General features: G+C 37.4%; 1 protein-coding gene across 4 annotated transcripts in view; it reads left to right on the forward strand.

Moving 5' to 3' along the window:
- Window positions 1–24,764, forward strand: part of ate1 (arginyltransferase 1) — a 59,180-nt gene that overhangs the window by 7,832 nt on the left and 26,584 nt on the right. For 2 of the 4 annotated variants that reach the window (XM_028006401.1, XM_028006403.1), the window contains exons 5-9: window positions 107–343; window positions 4,466–4,662; window positions 8,569–8,697; window positions 16,946–16,978; window positions 22,269–22,450. In XM_028006401.1, the coding sequence (XP_027862202.1) occupies window positions 107–343; window positions 4,466–4,662; window positions 8,569–8,697; window positions 16,946–16,978; window positions 22,269–22,450 (778 nt within the window). Of the gene's footprint in view, window positions 1–106; window positions 344–4,465; window positions 4,663–8,568; window positions 8,698–10,595; window positions 10,725–16,945; window positions 16,979–22,268; window positions 22,451–24,764 lie in introns of all 4 variants that reach the window. The other 2 variants (XM_028006402.1, XM_028006404.1) reach the window with 2 other exon arrangements.

Below are 24,764 nucleotides of genomic sequence, written 5' to 3' on the forward strand. Positions count from 1 at the left end.
AATGTTTTGTAAATGTATGAAAAACATTGGTGTACAAGCAGCTTGTTACTGGATGTGGGTTTATAGTACACGCTAGTTGCATAAATGTTTGTTTTGTGTCCTGCAGGGGAGCCAATGGATTCTGTCTGCGAAGAAGCTGGTCCACGGGAACCTACTAAAGTCTGTCAGTCAGATTTAAAAGTTGTTGCTAACGCAGATATTAAAGATGAAGTACCAAACTGTTCCGCTGCTACAGAAGTTCAGAAAAACTCAGTGGATTCTACAGCTGGAAGTTCAGAAAATTCCCAGAATGATTCAACTTCAGTCTCAGAAGGGGGAACAGATGCCAAAGCTTCTAAGCCAGGTAAAAAAAAATTATAGCTCTTTTTAAACAAACATAATTTCACAGTATTTATTTATTTATTTATTTATTACTAATTTCCATTATTGTAATTTTTTGTCATTGTAAAAATTGTGTCAAATGATTATGGAACTCCATGAGCTGTCATTTATTTTCTGTTGAAGGTGTTTTGTTTGCAAAAGTGGCATCTTTCATATGTTGATGGATAATTAGTGAACAGTAAGGATTCTAATCTGCTTGTTGAACAAGTCTGAAAAGTGTGGCATGCATTGCAGTCAGCCCCATGAGCCGAACATTTTCAATTTGAAGTTGATAGTAATTGAAGGCCACAAAATAATGATTTTTTAAAATTAATATTTCCCCCCAAAATGTTTTGTTTTTATCTGCACAACATTTTCATAAAATGAAGAAGTCTTATTTCCATAGAAAAGTGAACTGTAGATTATTGTAGATCTGAAACATAAAATCTAGCATGTTTGCCTTGTTTAAAAATCACAAACAAACAAAACTACAAACAACATCCTTAAAGGTGAGTGTTTTTCTGTTATCTTTGGATCTGTTGTTTATTCTGAGCAACATTTACAGCATATAGATCAAAAGCATTTGCTTTATTTAGTGGAATTTACTAAAAGCGTGCATCATGTCTGCCCATGAATGAGGCTGAAATTTAATGAAATGAGTACTTTGTGTTGTACCTTTGATTTTTATGATACTTTATTTTGGCTATATCTTTTTCAAAAGATAGTGGAAATTTCACTGTAAGATTTATCTGCATCAACCTCCAATCTTGAGCTGGGAAAACAAGTTTGTGCCATTTTTGTATTGCAGTGTACGTCCACATGAAATCACTATGAGGGCCACAAATGGCCCCCAGGCCGCACTTTGGACACCTCTCTTATAAAGCATTAAAATGTAAGAAAATCTTCATGTTCTGTAGCTTTTTCTAGCCATTATCGACTCCTGCTGTGCTGCTGTTCTGCAATATTTAATTTCCACTGCCTTCCAGAAGGTGTCACTGTTCACCAAGCTGCCCCACCCTGGAGCAGTTTGGAGGCAGTTGAGCTCTCCCCTTCATTACTAGGAGATTGTGTGACTTGGACTTGTCTTTCATATTCTTCTCCTCACTTGGCCAGCACAGGATATCCTCATAGCCAGCTTTATGTAATGAATCAACAGTTCTCAAGTGAGGAGATAATAAACTCCCTTTAGATACAGGAAGTAGAACTTTCATTTCCAAAAACTTAATGAGAACAGCTCCCATCGCAGGGGCAGGATGGTTCTGTACAAGCTGAGCTTTTCGCAGACATAAACATTCAGTGAGAAACTGCAGCAGTGGCAGTGCTGTTGTTCCACTATGCCTGTGTCAGCACCAGTCTTCTTTGGGCTACAGTGTCAGGAATAACAAGCCTTTTCAGCAAAGCGGAAACAGGAGGATTTACTGCCCACCCCACCACCCCTGCATTTACCTCCAACAGAAAACACCTGGTCATATATTTCCTCAGCTTTTATTACTAGAGGCTTTATACCTTTAGGGAGGATCCAGTTCCAGGTTGAGAAAACACGACTTCCCATACCTTAAATGCAGACAGGGGTCTCAAAGGAACAAGCCAATACAGAAATGTAAGATTGTCCTGTTTTAATTACTTTAGAAAGGTTCTTAGGTAGACAGAAAATGACTCACACTTGGGTTTTAAGCAGAAACCCCTCATCTGAAACCCATTGTGAGTTTTAGTAACTCTGACATTAGACAACCTGGATAATCTTTAAAGTTTACATAAAAACCAGCTGTATTTGAATTACATTTACACTTTACAATCAGTGTATCTTGTTTAATTTTCTTCAAAATGGAAGATGAGTATCCCAGATTTTATGAAGTGTTAACTGCAGGACTGAAAGCATCCGTCTTGAACAGGAAGTTATCTGTCAGAGTTTATCTTCACTGCAGCTGCATTCTTTATCCTCAGGAGTAAACATGTCTCTGTGTGATATTAAGAAGGAAAGTATCTGTTATTGATGAGGGTGTAGCTAAACATGATTTGTACACTGACAACTACGGTTCAATCTGCACAGAAAGAGGCAGCGTAATGATGCGTTTCAAGATTCAGCAACCCACCAAACAAGCAATCATTTGCTCTTCAGAGGACAGCATCTGCTTTAAAGTAGGAACTAAAATGCCTCTTCCTCATGACATCATCAGAGGGGAAAGCTTGTCAGTGGGCTGATGTTGGCAGCTGGCAGTGGTGCAAGCAGGATACGACTATCACTTCCTTATTGCTCCAAACAGGATGTGGGGGTGTAAACTGTTGACATGGGATGCCCGGAGTCCTACAGGGCTTGGGAGGAGCCCAAGAAGTTGTAGTGGTGGGGAAGAAAAAGAGGAGACACATAGAAAGAAAACAGTTTGTGTGCTTGAAAATCAGAACTGTCAGAATCAGAAAGATGGTTAGCTTTTTTCCTGTAAGGGAGAAACAAATTTTATTTATGATGACTTCTGCTTCTTAATAAATACTGTCTACCTGGTAACCATCTGGACTTTATTTGCCCATTTTTTATTGCTTTATAACAGTTCAGAAGCTACAACAATGTCCACAACACATAAAACAGCCTGACGTTAGGACATTCAGCACAGTTTTAGGCTGAAACCAGAGATTTACAGATCAATTGATTCCATTCAATTTAGTTTAATTATATAGTACCAATTCACAACATGTCACTTGACATGTCATCTCAAGTCACTTTATAAAAGTCAAGTGTCAAGTTTAGTTTATTCATCAGAAATGTTTTCTGTTTAAGGAAACTCGGGATATTGCATTGAGTCACTGACTTGCAGCAATCCCTTCTTCAGACAGAGCAGACAAACAAAAAGGAAACAGAATCACAGATCCAAAATTACTTTCTGTTAGAGAAAAGTAAGAAGTAAAAGAGAAATACATCTAAAGAAATTAGTTCTTAGCCAGTTTCAAACATATAGCTAAATAGAACAACAACTAAATGCAGCTTCGATGAACAGTGAAAAACGAGAAGAAAAAACATAAAAAATGTAAATGACAGCAAATGCAAAAATTGGAGAGTACTAGGAGAATGCAGCGTAGTTAGTTTTTTTACTGTAAAATTATAACAATATTTACTGTAAAGCAGGGCTTTGCTACAGTTTTATCTAAAAAGAGAATGTTGACCGTCTTGAGATTTTAAAGTGTTTTTAGCACCTTGCTAATAGTTAGCTTGTTTAGCTATCGTAATTAGAAACAGCAGCCTCACTGAGTATTCTCTACAGGTCGTAACGCTTGTCTTAACACTGAGATTTCCCTAAAGTTTGGCAACATTTCCAAATCCAAGATTTTCAAGATGTTCCATGAACAGAGGTTGAAAGCTCAAAATGCTTAAAAAGAGCAATTGCTGAAGTCTCACTTCGTTAAATAATGGAAGTCTAAATTAACAGCCAACATGCTGTTTCCTATTAAGTAGCTGCCACACCTCACTGATACAGAAAATAGGCAACTTTGAATCTGCTTCACTTGGTAGCAACATCAACATGGAAGAGTGCTGCTGTTGATGGCAGCTAAGACTGGAAAATCTAGATTTTTTTCTTTTGTGTGTGTGTTTCCACTCAGTTACCAGTCAGAATCGGTCAAGCTGAAAGTCATCCACTGCTTTTGTGTCACTTTTTAGAGTGATAAATGTCAATGAGTTTGTTTTTCATTTGTTCTTGATGATTTGTTACTTTTGGAAATATTTTAGCATGCTTCATGTTAGGTTCTGTTTCAGTGGTTTCTAGATTTTACAGGTCTAGAAGAAATTAGGTCTTAGTTTCTGGATAGCTTTTTACATTAAGTGAAACCCTCTTTTGAAAACTCTCTTCTGCAAATATCCATGACACTTCTTCCTGACACTGAAATTAATTCAGAAATACAAGAAATCTGTATGAAGCAAATCCTTTTCCTCCTTCAGTACCAACTTCCACTCCGATATCGGTTGTTGGCCAGTTATCGCAGTGGCCAGTTGGTCTGTTTTCCTGACCAACTGGCTGGTCAGGAAAATCATCTGAACCTATTCATAAGACTAATTCCAGTTCTAGTCTCATACTGTAGTTTTGTTTTGACAATCATTCTTCCTCTTCTGGCACAGGGTTGGGAGCAGACCCTAGCCGTCCGCCTTGCAGAAAGGCCAAAGATTTAAGAAAGGAGCGTCGTCTTCAGAAAGACCAGAAAAGACAACATGGTGCTGGAATCTCGCTAGCAAAGCCTGCCAATACTAACCAACCCAAAACACTGGAGGATTTCATCAGCGAGTCTTTAGAGGACAACTCCTCTGATCGCCTTGAGGTGAGCAGAGTTTTTAAAGCAGCCTGTTTTTGAAACTTAGCTTTATTTTTCGTAAAGAAATGACATTCTTTGGTTAAAGCCTCTTCCTCGACCACAGTGACTTCACCGTGTGTTTATTTGCGCGGAAGCAATAGCTGAGTGGAAAAAGCAGATCTTCCTAGATCGAATTCAACAAAACGACAGGCACACCACAGAGACCGATGAAACTTTAGATGATGTTGAAACCACAATATTTAGCAGAACCACGAAGCAAAGACATGGAAATAAACTTTCAGGAGGAAGCATGTTGATGTAGAATGATGGCTGGTAATGGCTTCCGACCGAGGTTGGTAGCATAACGTCAGTTTTGGTCTGAAGCAGATTTAGAGCCAGATGCTGCAGCGAAGCAGGCAGTGATGCCATTTTCCAATCAATGCTTCTACATTGAATTCATCTGTTTGCCTGCACTAATCATTTAATTTCACTAAATGAATGTGCAAGGTTAGGCTTCTCAAATGAAGGTTAATTAAAGGCTTTATGGAGGTTTTTACATGATCAATACAGCAGTATAAATCAGATGTAGTGAAGCAATATTAGATTTCTTTCTCTAAATTAAATATGTTTTTAATCAATTTAACAGATTTGTCTGGATCTGTGACTCATTTTACTGCTTTTCAACTAACTTTGACCTTGAAGAGTTTTTGTACTAATGTTTAAATTTTCATTTTTCAAGGATAAGGAACGTAAAATTAAAAAGTCTCCATAAAATGTATCAAAGTTTTTGGCAGCAATGTTTCTACTATAAAATAATGTGAATTTGACTTAAGGTCTTTGACTTAAGGCTTTTAGCAAATAGTAAAAATGAATGTGGAGGACACTGTTTGAAAAATAAATATTGAGAAAGAATATGAAGTTGATGTCATTGCTTTTATTTATATGATTGGTTTTAAGTTTATAACAAACCGAAATCCATAATCTGCAACAGGAAGGACACAGGAAGGACAAATATAGATTTACAATCAGCCTATCAGTTTTCAGGTCTTAAAAGCCGGTGTGGTTTCAATTTCCACCACCAGGGGTCAGTATAACAACATCAGAGATCTTTTAGCTTCTGAAGGAAACTGTGAAACATTCCACAGCATTCTCCTCTGAGCCGCCCACTATCTTTGCAGTTTGATCACTTTTGATAAATCGGTCTTTGATCATTTATAGCTGGGTTTTTTCTGTTATATTCAGCCATATACATACACAAAACGTCAGTTTCACAGTAGCATATATGATACTGTAAAATAAAACCTCTCCCTGTCAGTAAAGTAAATTTTGACTGATAATAATGAATGTTTAGGATTATGTGAGTAAAGGATGTAGTTAATTATATGGCTTCTATGTCCAGTAGACTTAATGTTTTGGTTTGGCTATAAGGTGAAGATGGCAAGTGTTCACATGAGAGAGTCAGTATTCTATTCAAGCAAAACAAACCTCATGTTCAGTTTTGCATCCTGTTCTTCTCAGATATTCATATGGCAGCATCTCTGTGGCCAACAAAAGCTTCCAAACGAAGAGGCGCTTAATTAAAAAGGGGAGCTGCAAGTTGAGAAAGCAACACTTAGACACTTCTCTTTCCAAATCTTGTCCTGATTTTCTTTTTCTTTTCTATTTAGTCTAATTCTTAACTCTCCAATAATTTTGATTAAACAAAAAATAAGCTGTGGATGTTAGCAGATCATAGACTGTAAAAAAATATTACTCATTGTTTGGCAACTTCTTTTATGGAGGTTATAAGTCCAACATTAGGGTCTTATCCCATTGAAGCTTTAAAATGGAACATTATGTTCATGGATTTATCTGTTTGAGACTTATAAGGTTGTGCTTTCTGTTGCAGATCACTCCTACCCAAAAGTATGCTCCACTTTAGGATCTATTATTCCAGGACCAGATTTTAAAATGATAATGCATTCTGATTTGAAAGTGCTTCTTGTGGAAACAAATGTAATCAGAAATGCGGTGTATTATTTGGAGTTCCCTATAAAATGCTCTTTTTAAACCAAATTACTCATCTCAACCAGTTATTTAAAGAACATTAGTTTGAAAGTTTTACTGGATTAACTTCCATTTTATGACTATCGGTCTATGAACAAAAGAACAAGACTACTATGTCTCTATTATTGGGTTGAGCTGATATATTTTGGCAACATAACTTTAATAGCCTCAATTGTAACCTCTTTAACATAAAAACATTGTAAAATGCACCTTTTAAAAATTGTTTATTTGACTCATGGTTGTTATTTTGATGTTGGCTTTTATTTTCTTTAGGACACCGTAAACTCCTATTTTGAAAGAGGCTGCATAAGTAGCTTTTCACATATTTATTTACCTTAGTTTAATAAATTCACAGCGAAATATGATCAGATAATTAGTTCTTATTGTTAAAGTAACTGCCTTTCCTTAATCGTTTTAGTTTTGAATTTAGAAATATAACACTAGGTACAGCATAAATTCAATTAATGTTTGTCAACTTATTAGTAAGCAGTTAGTCACATGCCGTCATCAGTTTCATACAAACCTATTTTGATTTCAGTTAAAAACTGAAAAACATGGTGAAGTCACTGAGTTGAGCTCATGCATTTTTTCTATTTATGATTTTCTGTCATGTACAGTCCAGTTGAAAAGAAAGCCCTCCCTCTTTATCAGGTCTAGAGTTTTTATCATAAAAAATTAACAGGCTCAAAAATAATAGTTGATATCTGATACCAGTCCAGGTAATGTGTCAGTATTCGAGTTCCTCTCTAAAAGGAACTGCTATAGAGCCTGCTATTGGAGCACAGTGGACTCCCGCCTATTTGTGGTTGAGTATTTTTGGGTTTTTCTGTGGTAAAAATTGAAATATCTGTAAAAAAAAAAAAAAAAAATGCAGCATGGAAGCTGAAATACCTAGGTGCAATTCTACTTGACATGCTAATGGTTGGCGTTTTCCTTGGCATTGATTGGCTGCACCCTGAAGAGCGGAGATAAGGAAAACTGTAAATGATAGGCTCAGCTGCAAAATGGTTTGCACTGCATTATTAATGCATATTGAAGCATATTTGGTGTTTGAACTTTAAAATACTCATTTATTAGCATTTTTAGAGGGGGTTTTGGAACACTGGTGGTTCACTGCACTACCTGTGATTGATAGGTCTGCAAATTCCTCACTGTCTTACTACCTATTGTACATGGTATGTAATACAATTTGGCAAACCATATTCATTGGGTTGATCATGTAACTGAGTTTGTCCTGGCAGTCCAAATAGAGAGACTGTATTGGCGTTTAATGCTATGTAAACATTGTACTTATTCTCTTAAGTTCTATCTGCCCACAATTAAATGGAAATGGAAATGTTTATGCTTATGCGTTTGGCAGTTGGTTTTAACCAAAACAACTTAAAAATGAGGAAATGTATAGAACTACATCAAAAGCTGATTAATCAATGAGTTGTTGTAAAACAGAAAGTTAACACACTAATGATGGAATAACACTTCAGTGAGCTGTTCTTAAGGGAAACTCTATTAGAAATATCAAGATGGCATAAAAATCAGATTTTGTCAGAAATGCACAGCAAAAATCCTTTATGTTACGCCATAGAAAATATGTAATGCTCTAGAATTTAAAGAGGGGGTTGCTTTCTTTTTACAATGACTGTACAAAAAACAATTACATTGCAATTTTCTACTTTGAATATGAAATGCTTTAATTCGACATTGCAAATGTTGAATTAGCTATAAAAGATGTGCTAAGTCTGCTACCTGTAACTGTTCATTCAAACTTTCCCTGCTTTTTTATTTTTGTTTTTCCTTTATTGCCTTTTAATAACCTCTTATGTTTTTTTTCATCACTCTTTATTTCTCTGTGTGGAAGTTAACTCTTGTCTGGTGATATTCTTTTTGAAGGTGAGGCTAGTGCGCTCCAATCCCCCTAGCCAACAGTTCAAAGCCTCTTTCGACGCCTCCTACCAGGTGTACAAACTCTACCAGATGGCCATTCACAAGGATCCTCCTGACAAACCCTCCGAGAGCCAGGTCAGCGGGTGGTGGGCATAGGTCAACCCTCATCTACCCAGAGATGGAGGGACAGAGAGGGTTTGACAGTTTCAGCAATACATTTGAATCTCCTCTCTAGATTTATCTTTTGGTATTAACAGATGAGAAGTTCAGACCTGTCAAATTATCAAAATTTAAATGTTTGATTTAAATTTGAAAAGGTGAAATCGACAAAATTAAAAACCTTTTCTAGAAATTCTAACTGAAATTTTTTTTTTTTTTTGTGAGAGTAAAGACAATTTTTAGGGGAAAAATAACTTGAACACAAAAATCTGTTTTTAAATGTGGATTTTGCTAATAGGAAAAAAAGCTATCCAAGCCAACCTTGCCCTATGTAAAATTATAATGAATTCCCTTGTTAATTCACAAATTCAGTTGCCCACAAAAGCTGAGCTCAAATTCATTTACCACACCAACTGCCTGCCCCGCAGATTTGCCAGGACTCTTTTGGAAAAAGAGGTTTTTAACCTCTAAAGGACTTTCCTGGTTAAATAAAGTTTAAATAAAAATAAAACGAAAAGAATCGAGAAACAAACAAACAACATAAAGTTTAAGGAAATTCAAGAAGTGATAAGATATTATTTGACATGTGGAAAGGATTACAAAGCAATTAAGAAGACGAGACTCCAGAAAACAGTGGAACATTAAACAATGTGTATATCAGGACTTCTCGAAATTACTCCAACAACATATCAACGCCTCATGCAGGAGGTCACATGTAAACTCGGAACAACATCTAAAGCTCTGCAGGCTTCACTTGCCTCCATTAAAATAAGCATTCATGATTCAACAACAATAAAGAGACCAAAAATAGCATCCATTGGAGAGTTCCAAGGTGTAGATGCTTCAGGTTCTTCAAGACCTGGATGATTTGTAGTAATTGATGAATCTATGAATTGGTTTTAGGTTACGCAGCATGACGGTGATCCACAGTGCACCAGCTAGACCAAATATTGAAAGGATTTGGAGTGACCTAGTTAAAGTTTTGACTGAAATCTGATAGAGATGCGGCAGCATGCCCTTAAGCAGGCTGTTCCAGCTCAAGCAGCTTTAACAGGGGCTGAATTTAAACACTGTAAATGAGAATTGGCCAAAATTCCTCTACTGCCATATAAAAACAAATAGCCAGTTATTACAAACCAGGGGGTGGCACAGGCAGCTAATGTTTAGCGGGGAAGTTAGTTGTTCACACACAGCCAAGTTGGTTTGGATATATTTTTTTACTCAATAAATTAAATAATATTGTTAACTAAAACAAAAAAATCTTTGTTGAGAGTGATGTTTGTCTAAATCTGTTTCTGTATGAGGGTAGTAGCTTAAAAACTCTTAAACTTTGTGCCTTTATTCAATAGTCCTTTGTAGCCAAACTACAATCAGGTTTTAATTTCTTTCCGAGTGCATCTACACTTACCCTGATGTTTTTTGATGGTCATTATGGGGGTCTCTGGTATTAAAGAAGAGAATGTTTCAGTCTGTCCGCAGTAATCTCTCCAAAGATTTCTGCTGTCCTGGACCGACACCATATTGCGTCACGGGTTTCTTCGAGCGATTTGAGTGAAAAACTGAGTAGTGCACTAGCCTCATCCTCAAGTTTCTCATCAGTCTCTTAGAATTTGATTTCAAGCTTCTGTAGAAGTTTGCCTTGTGCAAAACTTGCTAACTAAAATAAGTCTAACTGCATTACCACCTTGCTCAATCACTAACACATTGTTGCATATCTAATGATGCCAAAGCGCTTGTTTGCTAACTGAGCATCCCTTCATCCTTGTTTGTTTGTTTTGTAACGTCTTTCCTTACTGTTCGTCTTCAAATTTATTGTCAATCCTCATAAACCCCAATCCCCTCCACCATGTCTCCTCCACGCCTTGTGCTTGAAGGTGAGGCTAGTGCCGGTGAACTTTGAGGACCCCCAGTTCTCTGCGTCGTATCAACAATCGGCGGCGCTGTACGCCCGCTACCAGATGGCCATTCATGGTGATGACCCAAGTGAATGTAGAGAGAGTGAGGTACTGCATGATTAATATCCCTCACCTAATTGGAGGTTACTGTGGATGCTTCTAACAGTATCCTGCTACCTTATTTTTATTTTCACTTGTATTTCATTGTAAATTGTTGGTATAAAAAGGCACTTTAATTAGGTCCAACTATGTACAGAATTATGTTAGTCATGAAAAGTTTAGTCTGTGCTGACAAGATGGTAATAACAAGGTTAGAGACTTTACCTTCAGCACTTTCTTGCAGATATCACACCATAAAAATGTTTACAAACCAATTAATTTATTAATCTCGAAACGTACTTTTTACATCAGCCAGTTTATTATTAAAATGGTATTTAAAAGATCCCCATGCTTGGTATAGGAGTTAGTTCTGAGATAGGCGTGGAAGCAGGTTGGTTTTGTGTCTGATGAATAACTTTTAGGTTGATTTGGCCTGAGGTATGGTAGAGTTCCACATAATCATCCTTTGTTGCCTTTGTATGCATGACCTTCTTAGGATGTTTTTTTTTCCCAGTTTTTGTCTCGGTAAGGTTTATCAATTTCCACATGTCAAAGTTTGTGATGGTAGGAGAATAATGGCTTTATCAGCATCACTCTAGAACAACCAGTTGGCGTGTAAATATAGTCTAATGGTTGCTATGAACACCATAGTTTTTTTATATGAATATTTGTTTTACTGTCTTTACCATCCTACTGTCTTTATAAGACATTGGTTATTTATTAATAGTTTATGCTGATATGAGTTCCTAAAAACTTCTAAGTTTAAATTAGAAAAATGTTTCAGTTTCATTTAATTTGAAGGGGTTTTCAGTTGAATTAATAATTATAACATATGATATTGTTAAAAATAATAATTTCCTAACATTTTACATTGTCCCCCACTGCAAAAATGTACTCAATCAAAAGTTGCAATTTGCAATTTTCTAAATTCTTTTAGAATTTGGAAAATTCTAAAATTTTATAATTTTCTAAATTTAGAAAATTCTGATTCTAAGTAAAATCTAAATTTCTGTTGAGACCTATACAAATATTTATCAGGGACAATAAATGTGGCTGTCACTAAATAAACAATTCAAGCTTCAGTCAACACATTACTAAAGCTTAGATATAATTAAGACACTGAAAACCGTATTGTAACTTATTTGGTGTGAAAGTTACAATATAATTTATTTTTGTGTAAAATTATTCTAAAAGCTTGTCCAAGATTCAGAAATCCCATCCAACATAAGTGGGCCTTTTATCCCTCTAGGGTGGAAAAACAACCTTCTCCACCCTTCTGCCAGCAGGCTGAGGTAAATATACAAAATTCTACAGCTTGTAAAAGTAAGATAATTATTAAATAATGAAGGCTGTCAGATTGGGCAGACCGTGTAAGATTCCTGTCTGGTGCCAAAGCACTAACTCTATTTAAAGGTACTATGTGTGAATAGCTGCAGCTCGATATATATGGAACATAAAGGTGTGGAACTGCATCAGTGACTCTGCTCCCTGGAGGTTTTTTGCACAGATTTTTTTTTTTTAAATTGGTTTTCCATGCTGGATATGTTATGAATATAGAGGTTTGTAAAAGTATGGGGTGAATTATGGTTGGGTTAATTTCGCTTTAAAGAAAACTTATTCATTTATATGCCTCAGGTGTACTGTAGCTTTTATAGGGGACTATTCATTCATTCTGTTTACGTACTATTAACCCACTTTCAATGGGACATGTGTAGGTTTTAAGGTGTGTTTGCACTGCAGGAATATTTTTCCAAGAATCAGGGAAGTTTTGTAGATTAGTTCTTTTACCCAGTTCCTTCATCTGTAGGAACCAGGTTCGAACTAGGTTAGTGAAATAAATTTATGACAGAGAATGGCCCTGTTAGGGAGGTTGTATCCAACCAAGGATGGAGTTTTGTGGTGCTACTTTGTTTTGCATTTTTTAGTTCTTGGATATTCCCAGTATTTTGTTTCAGTAATCTCTCATTTTAAGTCTTTGAAAAATTTTTTTTTAAATGCAATACGAGTAACTTGTTGCTTTGCAAATGCAGCATTTAAAGCTACTCACTCAAGTTGGGAATAATTGTTTCGAAGTGTTTGCATTCCAATATGTCAATAATATAAGCTAGTATTAGTGAAAATATTGAATAAGTCTGGGCCTCCCTTCTGAAGCTGCTACCCCCGCGACCCGACCTCGGATAAGCGGAAGAAGATGGATGGATGGATGGATGGATTGAATAAATCAATTAAATGATGTGTAGACTTCTAATTACTCTATGGAGGTGAGGAGAGTAAACTATAGCAAAGTCATTTTTAGAAATCTCAAATGTTGCTGTTAGAATAATTTTATAAGTTTATGTTTTTGATTATGAAATAAGTTTTAAATAAATAAAAGCAACAAGTGCTGCTGCAAGTGCATGCATGTGTTTTGTTGTTCTTTGGGATGTGTTTTGCATGTTAATACAAATCTGATGCTGCTTTCCTAAGGTCACTGCAGAAATGGTAAAGGCAGAGCTTCAGATTCGTGTTTGCAAGTCTTCCTGCTGTAAAACTGGAATGTAACAAATAAGACGAACTAAAACAAAACAGACTGTAAGAATAAAATGCCGGCTTAACATGCAAACCTGCTGTTTTTCTGTTTGAGCTCTGTTATTAATTTGCACAGTTTGATCCGTTATGGTTGCCACGCAAAGAGATTTTTTTTCTTTTACAATGTTTTACAAAATCTACAGATTTTATTTTTTGACTCATCAAAGTCCAAGTTTTCCTTTTTTTTGAGATGGAGAGCTTATCAGGATTTGTATGCAGTCTGGAAAATGATAGAATTGTTTCACAGTTTTTTTGGTTTGCTTTTATTCACAAGTAAAGTGGATAAATAAATCAAATATCTGCCATAGTTTTGGATTTTCAGTCTTGTTAAAATAGACAGAGAATTCTGGTTATTGGAGTCTGGAAAAGTTGGCATAAAACAAGTCTTTATATTTTCCGCAATGCCTTTTCATAACCGCTCAGTCCTGTTCTTGCTTGCTTAGTATTTATTGTAGAATTGGTCTCATTTTGTACAACGTTTTGGTTACAATTAATATGGTTCTGGGCCAGTCGACAATAAAAAAACTATGTGTTCATGCTGAGTGAAGTTAACCCTACCTAAAAGTTTTCAATCTTTAGAGATTATAAGATCCTAACAGGGGGAAGTGCTTTGTTTGTATAGGGATGTATGCATTTCCTGGCGAAGCATGATTGGAAAATAGCCAAAAAAATTTCCTCTTCATCTAATTTTAGTTTCCTGACAGAATTGAAGCACATACCAGCAATTATTTAGATAGGCATGCATGCACACATTAAGTCAAACAGTAAGTTGCTTAATGGTCTTAACTGTTTCACTGAGCCGTGACTTTCAATACCTGCACATGTGGGAATCATTGTCAGAAAAACAAATCCTGCTACATCTGCATTTGATGTAAACAAAAACTCCTGAAATAATGTCTGGTGAGGATTTGGAAAAATTAGTAAAATAACTATTTGCAACATCTTGGTGCACAATAAGGACATTCAGCAGAACTCAGCAACCAAGTTTCCACTGTAACTCTACACTGGTTTGTTTTTACCACGCTGAGCTTTGCATGATATTACAAGTCTCTGTAACTTATTTGTATATACGTTAAGCAAAGCTGTAACCAAAGAGAACAAAATATTAACAGATTGTACTGGCATAACTAGTTGTTCTACTTATGCCTGTACATAACTGGTACAGGCATATTGTCACTTATAAGTGCAGCAGTTTGACTGTACAAAGATCACACTGATGAGAGAGGTTGAAGTAGCAATTAGGCTGAAGCAGATGTGTTTGTTTAAATGTACTGTATGTGTGCAAGAACACAACCGTGTGTGCTTGCAATGGCTGCTTGCAAGCTTTAATTGTACACAGATGGGTGTTTACTGTAAGAAAGGGAGAGTTGAGAAGGAAGAGATGGACTCCATATGTGGATGCACATGAGGATGTTCCATCTGCAGCTTCATGGATTTACTCCGTATCTGATCAGACTAAAAAAGGTGGTGCTATTAAAGTTATGCAGAAATCCTTCTTTTCTTCCTCCATGCCAGTTGACTTTGCCTTTGCATAAACTTCATATCTTGCAGTGACTGTGACGGTGTAGATTTGCATATCTGGGTTAACCTTGCAAGTGGTATAAGGAGGAGGAGGAGGAGAGACTGAGAAAACGTGTTCAGAGCTGAGGCACATTCCACGTATTCATTTGGATGCATTAAAAGTTTTAAATGCATAGTTAACGTTTAGGCTGTGGCTTACTAAACGGTACAGTATTCAACCACAAATTATTTTTTGGTATTTCTGTCTCACTCACACACATACAGCAGCCATTAATTTTGCAGGGCCCCAATAAATGATGTCATCTAATAACTGCAGCTGTTTTTCTGTTGGTAAACCAGCCTTTCCCCCCCCAGTTTTAACAAATGTTTTGTTTGTGCCTTTCAGCTATACTGCACATTGGAAGTTTTACAGTTAGTAATTTGACTGGCAGAGCAAGGAGTGGAAAATTGCACTTTACTTGCATCTTGATGAGGTCTTCTGCACACCAGCAAAGCTGACTCAATAGAATTAGTTTCCACATTTCAAAAAGTAGTTGTTTGGAGCATGTTTTTATTAGACTTGTATGCACATTATCAAAGCACCAGTTAATTCCATTGTTTAATAATGTGACAAATATGCCAATTACTTTTCATGGATGACATACTTGGTAAATTAATGTACAGCAAATTCAGATTATAATCATATTTGTCTTATATTTAAGCAGTCTTTCATTTGTTGTCTTTTTAATGTGGTACACATTGAAGTTGTGTGTAAAGGCACTGTGTAGCATTTTTAGTTTCACCTTTGCTTCTCACACTATAAATGGCTTTCAAAACTTACATTTAAGGTCAGAGGATTTAGTTTGTTGTGATTTGTAGTTTGCACCTGTAGAGTTTAGAATAGTCAAAGTGTATTGTTGTAGTTTTGGAAATATTCCAGCTATAAAAAAAAAGTTGACATACAGTATTCTTGCAGTATCTGGCACAACAGGAGACTTAAACCTGTTTAGTGATTAGTTTATCTAATGATGGCTTGACCTCTTGGGTTCACTCATGTATAGAACATTGAAGTTGCAGCCCAAGATAATTTAGGGCTATTAGTTGTGGATAAAGAAACAAGCTAGCAGTGGCACAAAAAGACACTCAATCTTGACAAAGTTGCACACTTAATTTTCCAATTGCTACATGCATATGAAGTAGCAATATCTAAATTTGTGCAAAATGTGCTTCATTCCTTCATGTATGGACCAATGTCAAATGATTTAAAACTGTGACAATAACATAAGCTCTTAGCAGTAACTAATAAAGTTTGTTTAATGTCATTGGTGCTCACAACAGCTGTGGCCAACAAATGGAGGAACGCTCTCTCTTTTGGAAGAGTTGGGGATTTTGGCAGTAAATAAACTTAGTCATTATGTAACCTCTTAGTGTGTGAAACAGCTTTGGACAATATGAAACCCAGCATAAATTATGCCTCCTGTTTTAAAACTCTTATCTGCAGCCTTTGTGTCTATGTGATTGATATTTTTATTGTTGTTTTTGTGAGACCTGCTCAACACACATCAAACTTTAGATTATGAAAATAAGCAAATAAGAGTCACGTATGTGTTTGTGAAATGGAGTGCGACAGTATAAAAGTGAAAACTGTCCATCACTGCTACATTTCTAGTTTTGGAACGGATAATCTTGAAGGAGGCAGAATTTGTTTTCCTGCCCAAAGGCCAACACTACTGTAAACACACCACTCTCAATTCCTCAGCTAAAAAGAAGTACAGGAAATATTATAGATAATAGACCAAAGATGCTTATTTCCAAACACAGAGACCCCCACTGTAATTGATATCTGCTGTGCGTTTTAACGTACGTTGAGCGATGGATTTCTGACGTTGGCAGCGCTGCTTATTTTAGCTGTCATTGTGTCCTCTCCTAGACTGCAAGCCTTGGCCGAAAGGGTAAATGTTTTCATTTGTGTAAATAAAGGCTTCTTTTATGCCTGTACAGAATGGAAGGTTCTGTGATGGCTAAGCCAGGAGAAAATGGAAACGGATAAACAATATAAGACGGCAAAGGAGATGTGTATGGTTTTCATTTGTGCCTATTGAAAAGAGTTGGTGACCCAGAAAACTAACAGTTTCTATCTTCTCTCTCCGTTCCCTCCACAGTTCCGGAGATTTCTTTGTGATTCACCACTAGAGGTATGTATTTTCTTTAACTTGTTGACAGTTAAACAAAACCTTTTTCAAAATGTTTGTGTTTGTCCATATACGTTATCTGGAAGGATTTGCTCCAAGATTAAAGACTTTTTATGGTCTTACAAATCTCAATTAAAAACAGAAATATCCTAATGAAAACAACTGTTCACCAGTTTTCCTGGTCTACCACATATGTTCCCTTTGCTCGCTCTCCGCCAATGATCCTTCAGCTGGATTGAGTGGGGTTAAGATATTCAAGAAGGGGATTCTTTTGCATATTTGGGGGTTTACTTTAGTCTCACCTAAGTAGAGGGGGAAAGGAAAACTGAGAAATGTGGTCTCCAGATTGCACAAGTACTATTGCACTCAACTTGAGGACCTCAGAACAGATTTTGCTCTTTTACAGAAAGAACAGAATCACTACCATACCACTACCGTTACGTTATATTGTGAGACATAAATTATGAAGAAATGCATCAGTTTTTATGGCCATCAGTTTCAAGCCTTACATTGCCAGTGAGAATTTTACATACACTCATACAGTTGACCTGTTCACAGTTCAGTATTCTTAGATTTTTCTGTGAAACATAGCTCCAATTTAGTTTCTAAAGTTAGCCTATTTGCAGATGTTTTCATAGAGCATATTTAAAGTATTTGAAAGAAAATGGAGCTTGAGGAGCTGAAATACCTTGCCAAAATGCAATGGCATTTCGTGTGCATTGTCGGTATCCCCAAGAGCGGAGATAAGGAAGTCCATGGATGTTAGCTTCTGGTGTAGTGCTAAGACATTTTCGACTGTCTATATTAATGCATTTAAGGTATATTTGTAGTTTGAACTATTAAAATAGGCAGTTATTAGCATTCTTATGTGGGGGTCTCAAGTATATGAGGATTTTAGCCAAAAATGTTATAGTTGGAAATACTAGCAGTCTACTGTAGTCGGCAAGAAGCAATCACCAACCCTCTAGCATAATTTTTTGGGGTATTTGACAAGAATTGGTCGAGTTCATTGAAATTGTTAGGTTTTCTTAGCCAGTATTTTTATCATGGCCTATAAATCTTCAACAATTTTGAAGTCAGGGCTGTGTGAAGGTTACTCTAAAAACTTGATGTCAACATGCTCTATCCTTTCTTAAACCAGTTTTTGTGTGTTTGAGATAAATGTCCTACTGGAACACTCAATTGTGTCCAGGTTTCAACCATGTAACTGCTTGTGTAACGGGATGTTGAAGAATTTGGAGGTAGTCCCTCCATCATTATTCTGTTTTCTTTATGCAGTTAATCATAACCATTGGCAGTGAAACACAACCTCAGCATAATGCAACCATCACTATTTTTGACAGTTTGTGCAATGTTTTTACATTTGAAAGTCTTACCTCAATTCTTTCAAATATACTTGTAATTGTGACCAAGAAGCTCAAACTTTACGCACCAAAAAGATCCTATGTCTGCTTCTAAGGTCAATGTATGATTAAAATCTTACTTGTTTTAAATGGTAGCTATTTAGATTATTTAAAATAAAGGAAAATTACTAAAAGGCACTTAGTTTTAAGCTTCTGTGTTTTCACTGCGGGATATGAACACACCACAGACCCGGTGAGCTCCGTCATTGAGAAACACCAGTGGCCCTGTTGGGTCAGGACAATTACAGCAACAATTAGACCCCAAGACGGGTACTTATTGGAGCCACTTTAATGGGTTTGACGTCCAGAAGCACATTCAAACAGACGGACACAAACACAGTCACTCCGTTTTGTCCCGTGTGGCCCCTCAGGTCTTCACTAATGAACATCATTAGTGTTTATAGGAAACAAGCTTTTATCACCTCGTCAAAGCTGGCGACCAGGCACTCTGAATTACACAGTTCAGCACACATACGTATACGTGTTCACGCAGTGGCACGCTGCCTAACACATTTTTCTGCCTGGACTGTCTCCTCCCTTCCAAACGGCCATCTCCTTTTCATTTTGCCTCCTCTTGCACAACTTGGTTTTATTACTTTCGATGATCTCCTTCTCTGTCTCCTCCTGTTCCTCTCCAAGTGTTGAGTTATCATGCATAAAAATCTGCACTGCTCTGCATGTTGTTCTCCATCTGTCTCTAATCTGAGAGCTATTAGAGCACACACACATACACACAGACTCTCTCCACATGGACCTCCAAACCGTGTGGTTCAGCTCGCATGTAAACCTGCATCTCTAAAGTGTTTGGAAAAACTGCATAGCTACAAATGCAGCTGCAGCTGTCTGACCTGTGTGTTTATTTGTTGCCGTTTCATTTATTCTGAATTGTAAAGGATTCATGGTAAAATCCAGGTTTTTAACCTCACCTGGATCTTTCCTTCCTCTCTTTTCGCAGCACATTTACATTAATGCCATGAGAGGAACAGTGGCAACTCTCAAATATAATGAGGAGTAGTCATGCTGAGTTTTGCAAAGCTGGAGGTGGCTTAAATTTTATTAGCTGGACTGAACTCAAACTCCTGCATTATGTGCTCCCTATCCTAAGCTTTTTCTTAATTTGTCTGTCTGAGCTCTTAATACTATGGTTGGTAGATGATTCATCACATTCTTAGTGGTTTGTTCTGTGAGATCCTCTGTGTTTTTGTGGAACTTTTGTGGGGCCTGGCCTAAAACCCCAGTGAGAAATAAAAGTATTTACTGTATTTGAAGTAAGAAATTAGTTCCACAAGATCTTTGAAAAGCATACAGCCACCCTGTATGAAAAATAAAATTAAATATGGAAACATTTGTAAATTATGACCCTACTTTCTGTAACATAAAAATTCAAATATCTAAAAATAAAGTTTTTTTTTATTGGTTTTATTGGTTGTATGCTTTGACATACTCCATTAAATTTAAACATACAACCTTTTGTGTTTAGCTAAAAATCGCAAACTTTAAAAGCATTCATTTCACTGTTTATTTAGGCATAAAGACCTCTTTAAGTTTTAAACTTTACCTGTGGTTTCTAAACTTTGCATGATCTAAAGTGTTCCAGCTGCCAACAAAGCCATTGTTTACCATACAGCAGGCTGTTCTAAAATTATAAATGTAACTACAACAGCATAGAGACACACAAGACATTCCTAAAACTACAGACAGACCACAATTCTAAAACACTGCAGAAAAACAACATCATTGTACACAACTTATTCTTCTGTTTGCTAATTCTACTGAAGGAATCCAGTGAAATAGGAGAGAGCCCAAACAAATCACTGATAGGAGATGAGGGTTGAGTGAAATTGCATAGGAAGGCGATGGCCAGGCTGCTTGTAGATAAAGATGGAGACGATACTAAGCACTGTAACTGCATAGAGCTGAATTAAATACTATCACTTTCAAAGTTTTTTAAATTTGATAGTGTTAACTAAACGTTACTTCAGAAACAATCAAAAGGTTGAAACCATCATGGTGTTCACCCACCTCTTCGCTCTGTTCTGCATGCTTTCCACATGTCCTTGTGTTTCGGCCATATGTGAGCGATTTGGGGCTACTGGGAAAGCTGGCAGGTGGTTTGAAGTGTTCAAGGGAATGTTGAGATTGTTGTCACAGTGGCAAGGACATGACCATTAAGCTGTCGTCTGAGGTGGCACACAGGTCAGTCAGATGAGATCTAAAGTGGACGGTGCATGATTCATAATAACATTCAGGCTCAAACACATCATTGTTCACAATGATGGGGTGGGGTACTCCAGGTGAGGTAAAACAAACCATTTTGTGTTATTTTCCATTACTAAGAGCTTGTAAATGACCGAGTGGGGCCTCTGACAAAGACTCCAGTGTTTTTGGAGCAACTATTGGCTGGAAATAACAAGCTGCTCTATAAACAGATAGTTGTGTCTGACTCTGGTGTGAATGGCGTTATAAAGGTGATCAGACCCGTGTCTGATTTTGAGTGACCGGCTACATCTAAGAAAACCATCAGCTCTGCTGGGACTGTGTATTTCAGTCTATGTGCCTTATTTCTGTTTGGTCAGGTTTAATTTGGTCAGAATGTGGCCCCAGCGGATCCCTGGATTACTCAGCCAGCTCTCTCTGTGTTGTGATAACTGGCAGTGTCTGCCGCTTAACTGCGTCCAGATGAATGTTGGCTCAGGAACAGGATCCTGTTACTAGTGCACTGAAGAAAGACGTGCACACACACACACACACACCCCTACACATACATAAATACTCCAACTTAACATGACTTTTAACCCTAACCCCAAGCCTCTGGTCTTAAGCCGTAGGGATAAAAGCGCAAAAGTAGTTTGATTGAAAAACCCAGCATGCAGATTCTTATGAGAAACAGTGTGTCTGTGAAAAACATAAGCATTTTGTTAATAGGATAGACTCGAACTCGTGGGTGCACACTTACACCCACATTCTTCGGTGCCACATGGAATGAGCGGACGCAGATATATAGTAGAAAGCTTGGCAGCATGCCACAACCGCTTGGTGGAATGGGTTTTGCTCACGCAGGTTCTTTTATTAAAAAGTCCTCTCCTGGAGAGTTTCTGTGGTCAGTCCTTCACGTCACCCAGCCGCAACCCCTCCTTGCTCCAGCTTTCACTCCACATTTGGGAACCATTAGCAGGCTAAATGGGAGGCTACTGTACACACCCACTCATAATGCACAAGACTTGGCCGAGAAATACAGCAGTTATAATGCACCATTATACAATTGTGTGAATATATATTTAAGATATAACGGGAGCTTTGTTTTTTACATTTTGCTGCATTATAACCACAAAATTCAATGTATTTTGGTGGTTTTAATATAGTGAACATAGACAATGTCAGGGCACATGCAGCTTGTGAATGGCATCATTAACACCACACCAGGCAGGTCATGTGAAGTTGTGGAAAATTCAAAGTAGAGTTAGGTAGTCAATATCCTAAGCCTTCAATATCTCATTGGAAAGATTATGGCTCAGCTGCAGACCTACAAATATGAGCAAAGAGAGCATTAACCAGAGAAGCAACCATGGTAACTCGGGAGGAGCTGCAGAGATTCACAGCTCAGAATGAATTATTTGTAACTTGACAGTTATTGTTACTATTTGCACATTCCTGAACAAGCCACCTGTGAAACATGGTGGCATTTCTATGCTATGTGGATGCTTTTCTTCAGCAAGAACAGGGAAGCTGGTCATGTTGGGTGGAGAAAAATCCTTAAAAACATTTTATTTTTGTTATAAAGGACTGATAGAGGTTCATTGTCTAGCAGGACAGTGACCCTAAATTATTTCCATTAATTTATTCCTTTCCTTTGTTCCTGTTTTGTTATTTATTTGTTACTATTTCTACAGGCAGAACATTCTCCAGATGGACCGGAGATGGGATACGGCTCCTTCCACCAACAGTACTGGCTGGATGGACGCATCGTAGCCGTGGGAGTGATTGACATCTTGCCTGCATGTGTGTCTTCTGTCTACCTTTACTACCACCCAGACTTTACATCGCTGTCTTTAGGGTCCTACTCTGCTCTCAGGTCAGTAATTCCTGGGCAACAGAGAGATCTTTGCTTGCGGAGGAAAAACTTAACACTAGCTATTGTAGACGATTAACTTCTTTTGTTGATCTCTCTGCTGCATCTCAGCTGACATTTTTTCTCTTTCTATTTGAGCTGTTGAACTGTTTCCCACATCATAGGCTCTGTTATGCTTTAGGTAAAACAAAAAAGAGGCCCTTTCTTCAGAGTTGATTGGTTGCGGCAGTGCTCTGTTTGTGGTTCAGCTGACGACAGCTCTCTCCTCCAAGCTGAAATATTAGAACGCAATCACACCCTATAGGCACACACATCCTGCATTTCCTGTAAGATGTAATTCAATAATGTGAGAAAGACTTTTTAAAATATTTATTCTCAGAGGTCGAAGACAGAGGTATGTGTGCGTCATTTTCAGGTGTTGCAGTGTGAGCTTTGGGTGTCTGGGCATAGGTACAGATGTAATCTTGCACTAAATCAGCGCAGCACAGGTCAAAATATTTGCTGCTGCCTGAATAGAGGGAACTCCCTGGTCATCCTAAGCTCACAGTCTCCCATCACTTATTATTTTAAGAGCCTGAGTCTAAGAGTAACACAGACAGCTCTGTGTGGAGGAGGGAGCCAGCGGGACTGAAATCCTCCCCCTTGTTTACAGACATCAGAGTCCGAGCTTTTGATCTGCTCTGGACACTCGAGTCTGCTTGGCTTACAGACTGTCTACAACCTGCTGCACAGAATTTGCATGTTCTCCAAAGCACTTTTTACTAATTAAGTCTAATTAAGTATGTTCTGGAGGAAGCCCATATACACACACTCATTCTCTGTTGTCAGCCCACGGCTGACACCACCTCAGAATGAATGTACATTAGTGCTTCATCTGTACATTGCAGAGGTTTTTCTGCCTTTTTCTCTGTTTTCTTTATTTTAGCGGTTTAACACTGATGAACCATCAGTCTGATAAAAGCCTCCATCTTTGCCATTGATCTGAGAAGCAGAGTCTGCTCTGTCCCTTCTTTCAGTCAGCCACAGTGTCACATTTCCAGTCTAGTAGATACATAAGTTTGACTTGCTAAAGTATTCATACAACTTTGAACTTTTTGACATTACCACAAATTTGATTGTACTTCATGTGATAGTACAATCACATGAAGTGATTGTACTATCACTTCTATCACTATCACTTTTTGTGGCAAAAAGGGAAAATAATTCTAGATTTGCAGTTCTTTGTATATACAAAACTGAAAAGTGTGGAGTGATTTTTACTATTCAGCGCCATGACTAAATATGTTGTTAAACCATCTTTTTGCTGCAGTTACAGCAGGGTCTATTCACAAATTTCTAAGTCTTGGAGAAACCGGTTTGAAATGGATTCATGTCTGAACTTTGATTGGGCCATTCTGACACCTGAATATTCTTTCATTCATACCTTTGCAGAGTAACTCTGGCTGTATGTTTAGGGCTGTTCTGCTGGAGGCCAACCTCCAGTTCAGCATAGTGCTGATGCTACCATCCTCCGCAGTGTTATTAGCACAGGATGTGCAGTGTTAGGTCTTTCCACCCATAGCATTTTGAATGTATACCAAGCAGTTGAACTTTGGTCTCGTTTGATCAGAGAAGCACTTTCTTTATGTTTGCTGTGTCAAATTAATGGTTTAAGGAAATGAAAACGGGAAATTTTTTCTCGCCACTCTTCCACAAAGGTCAGATTTGTGGAATGTGTGTCTAATATTTATTCCAGTGGCAGATTCTTCACCTGAGCTGTGGATCTTTGCAGCTGCTCCATAATTACCATTGACTGTTTTTGTGTCTGATCCACTTCTTTCCCTCCTTTCAGATTAGGTGGATTTTCAGTAGTGTCATAGTCTTTTCCATTTTCACATGACAGGTTAAGAAGTGCATTGACTCTAAGAGATGTATTTTACTGAGATTGAATTGTTCTCAGGTGGGCTCTATTTACTAATTAGGCAACATCTTGAGGCAAATAATTGCACTGAATTTTGTATATAACATCAACCATCTATAACATCAAGTTTTTGGGTAAAGGGGGTGAAAACTTGTGTAGAATCTGTACAGTCACAGTAATTGTTATCCAACTGTTGTAATACTGTCTGACTCAGCATTTAAAAATCGCTAAAGGTGTTCATCAAAGAAAATGCTTATTTATCCTGTAATCATATTCTGTGTCAGCTGTGCTCTTGTTCATTTGATCTGTTTTGCTTTTTTTTTTTTACATGTAATTCAGTTGTGAAACAGAAGGGGGGGACACTGAGACCTTTCATGTGTACAAGCTTTGCTTGCTATATTCCAGGCCTAATGGACA

Source organism: Xiphophorus couchianus, chromosome 22 (genome assembly GCF_001444195.1).
Source record: "Xiphophorus couchianus chromosome 22, X_couchianus-1.0, whole genome shotgun sequence".
Classification (NCBI taxonomy): domain Eukaryota; kingdom Metazoa; phylum Chordata; class Actinopteri; order Cyprinodontiformes; family Poeciliidae; genus Xiphophorus; species Xiphophorus couchianus.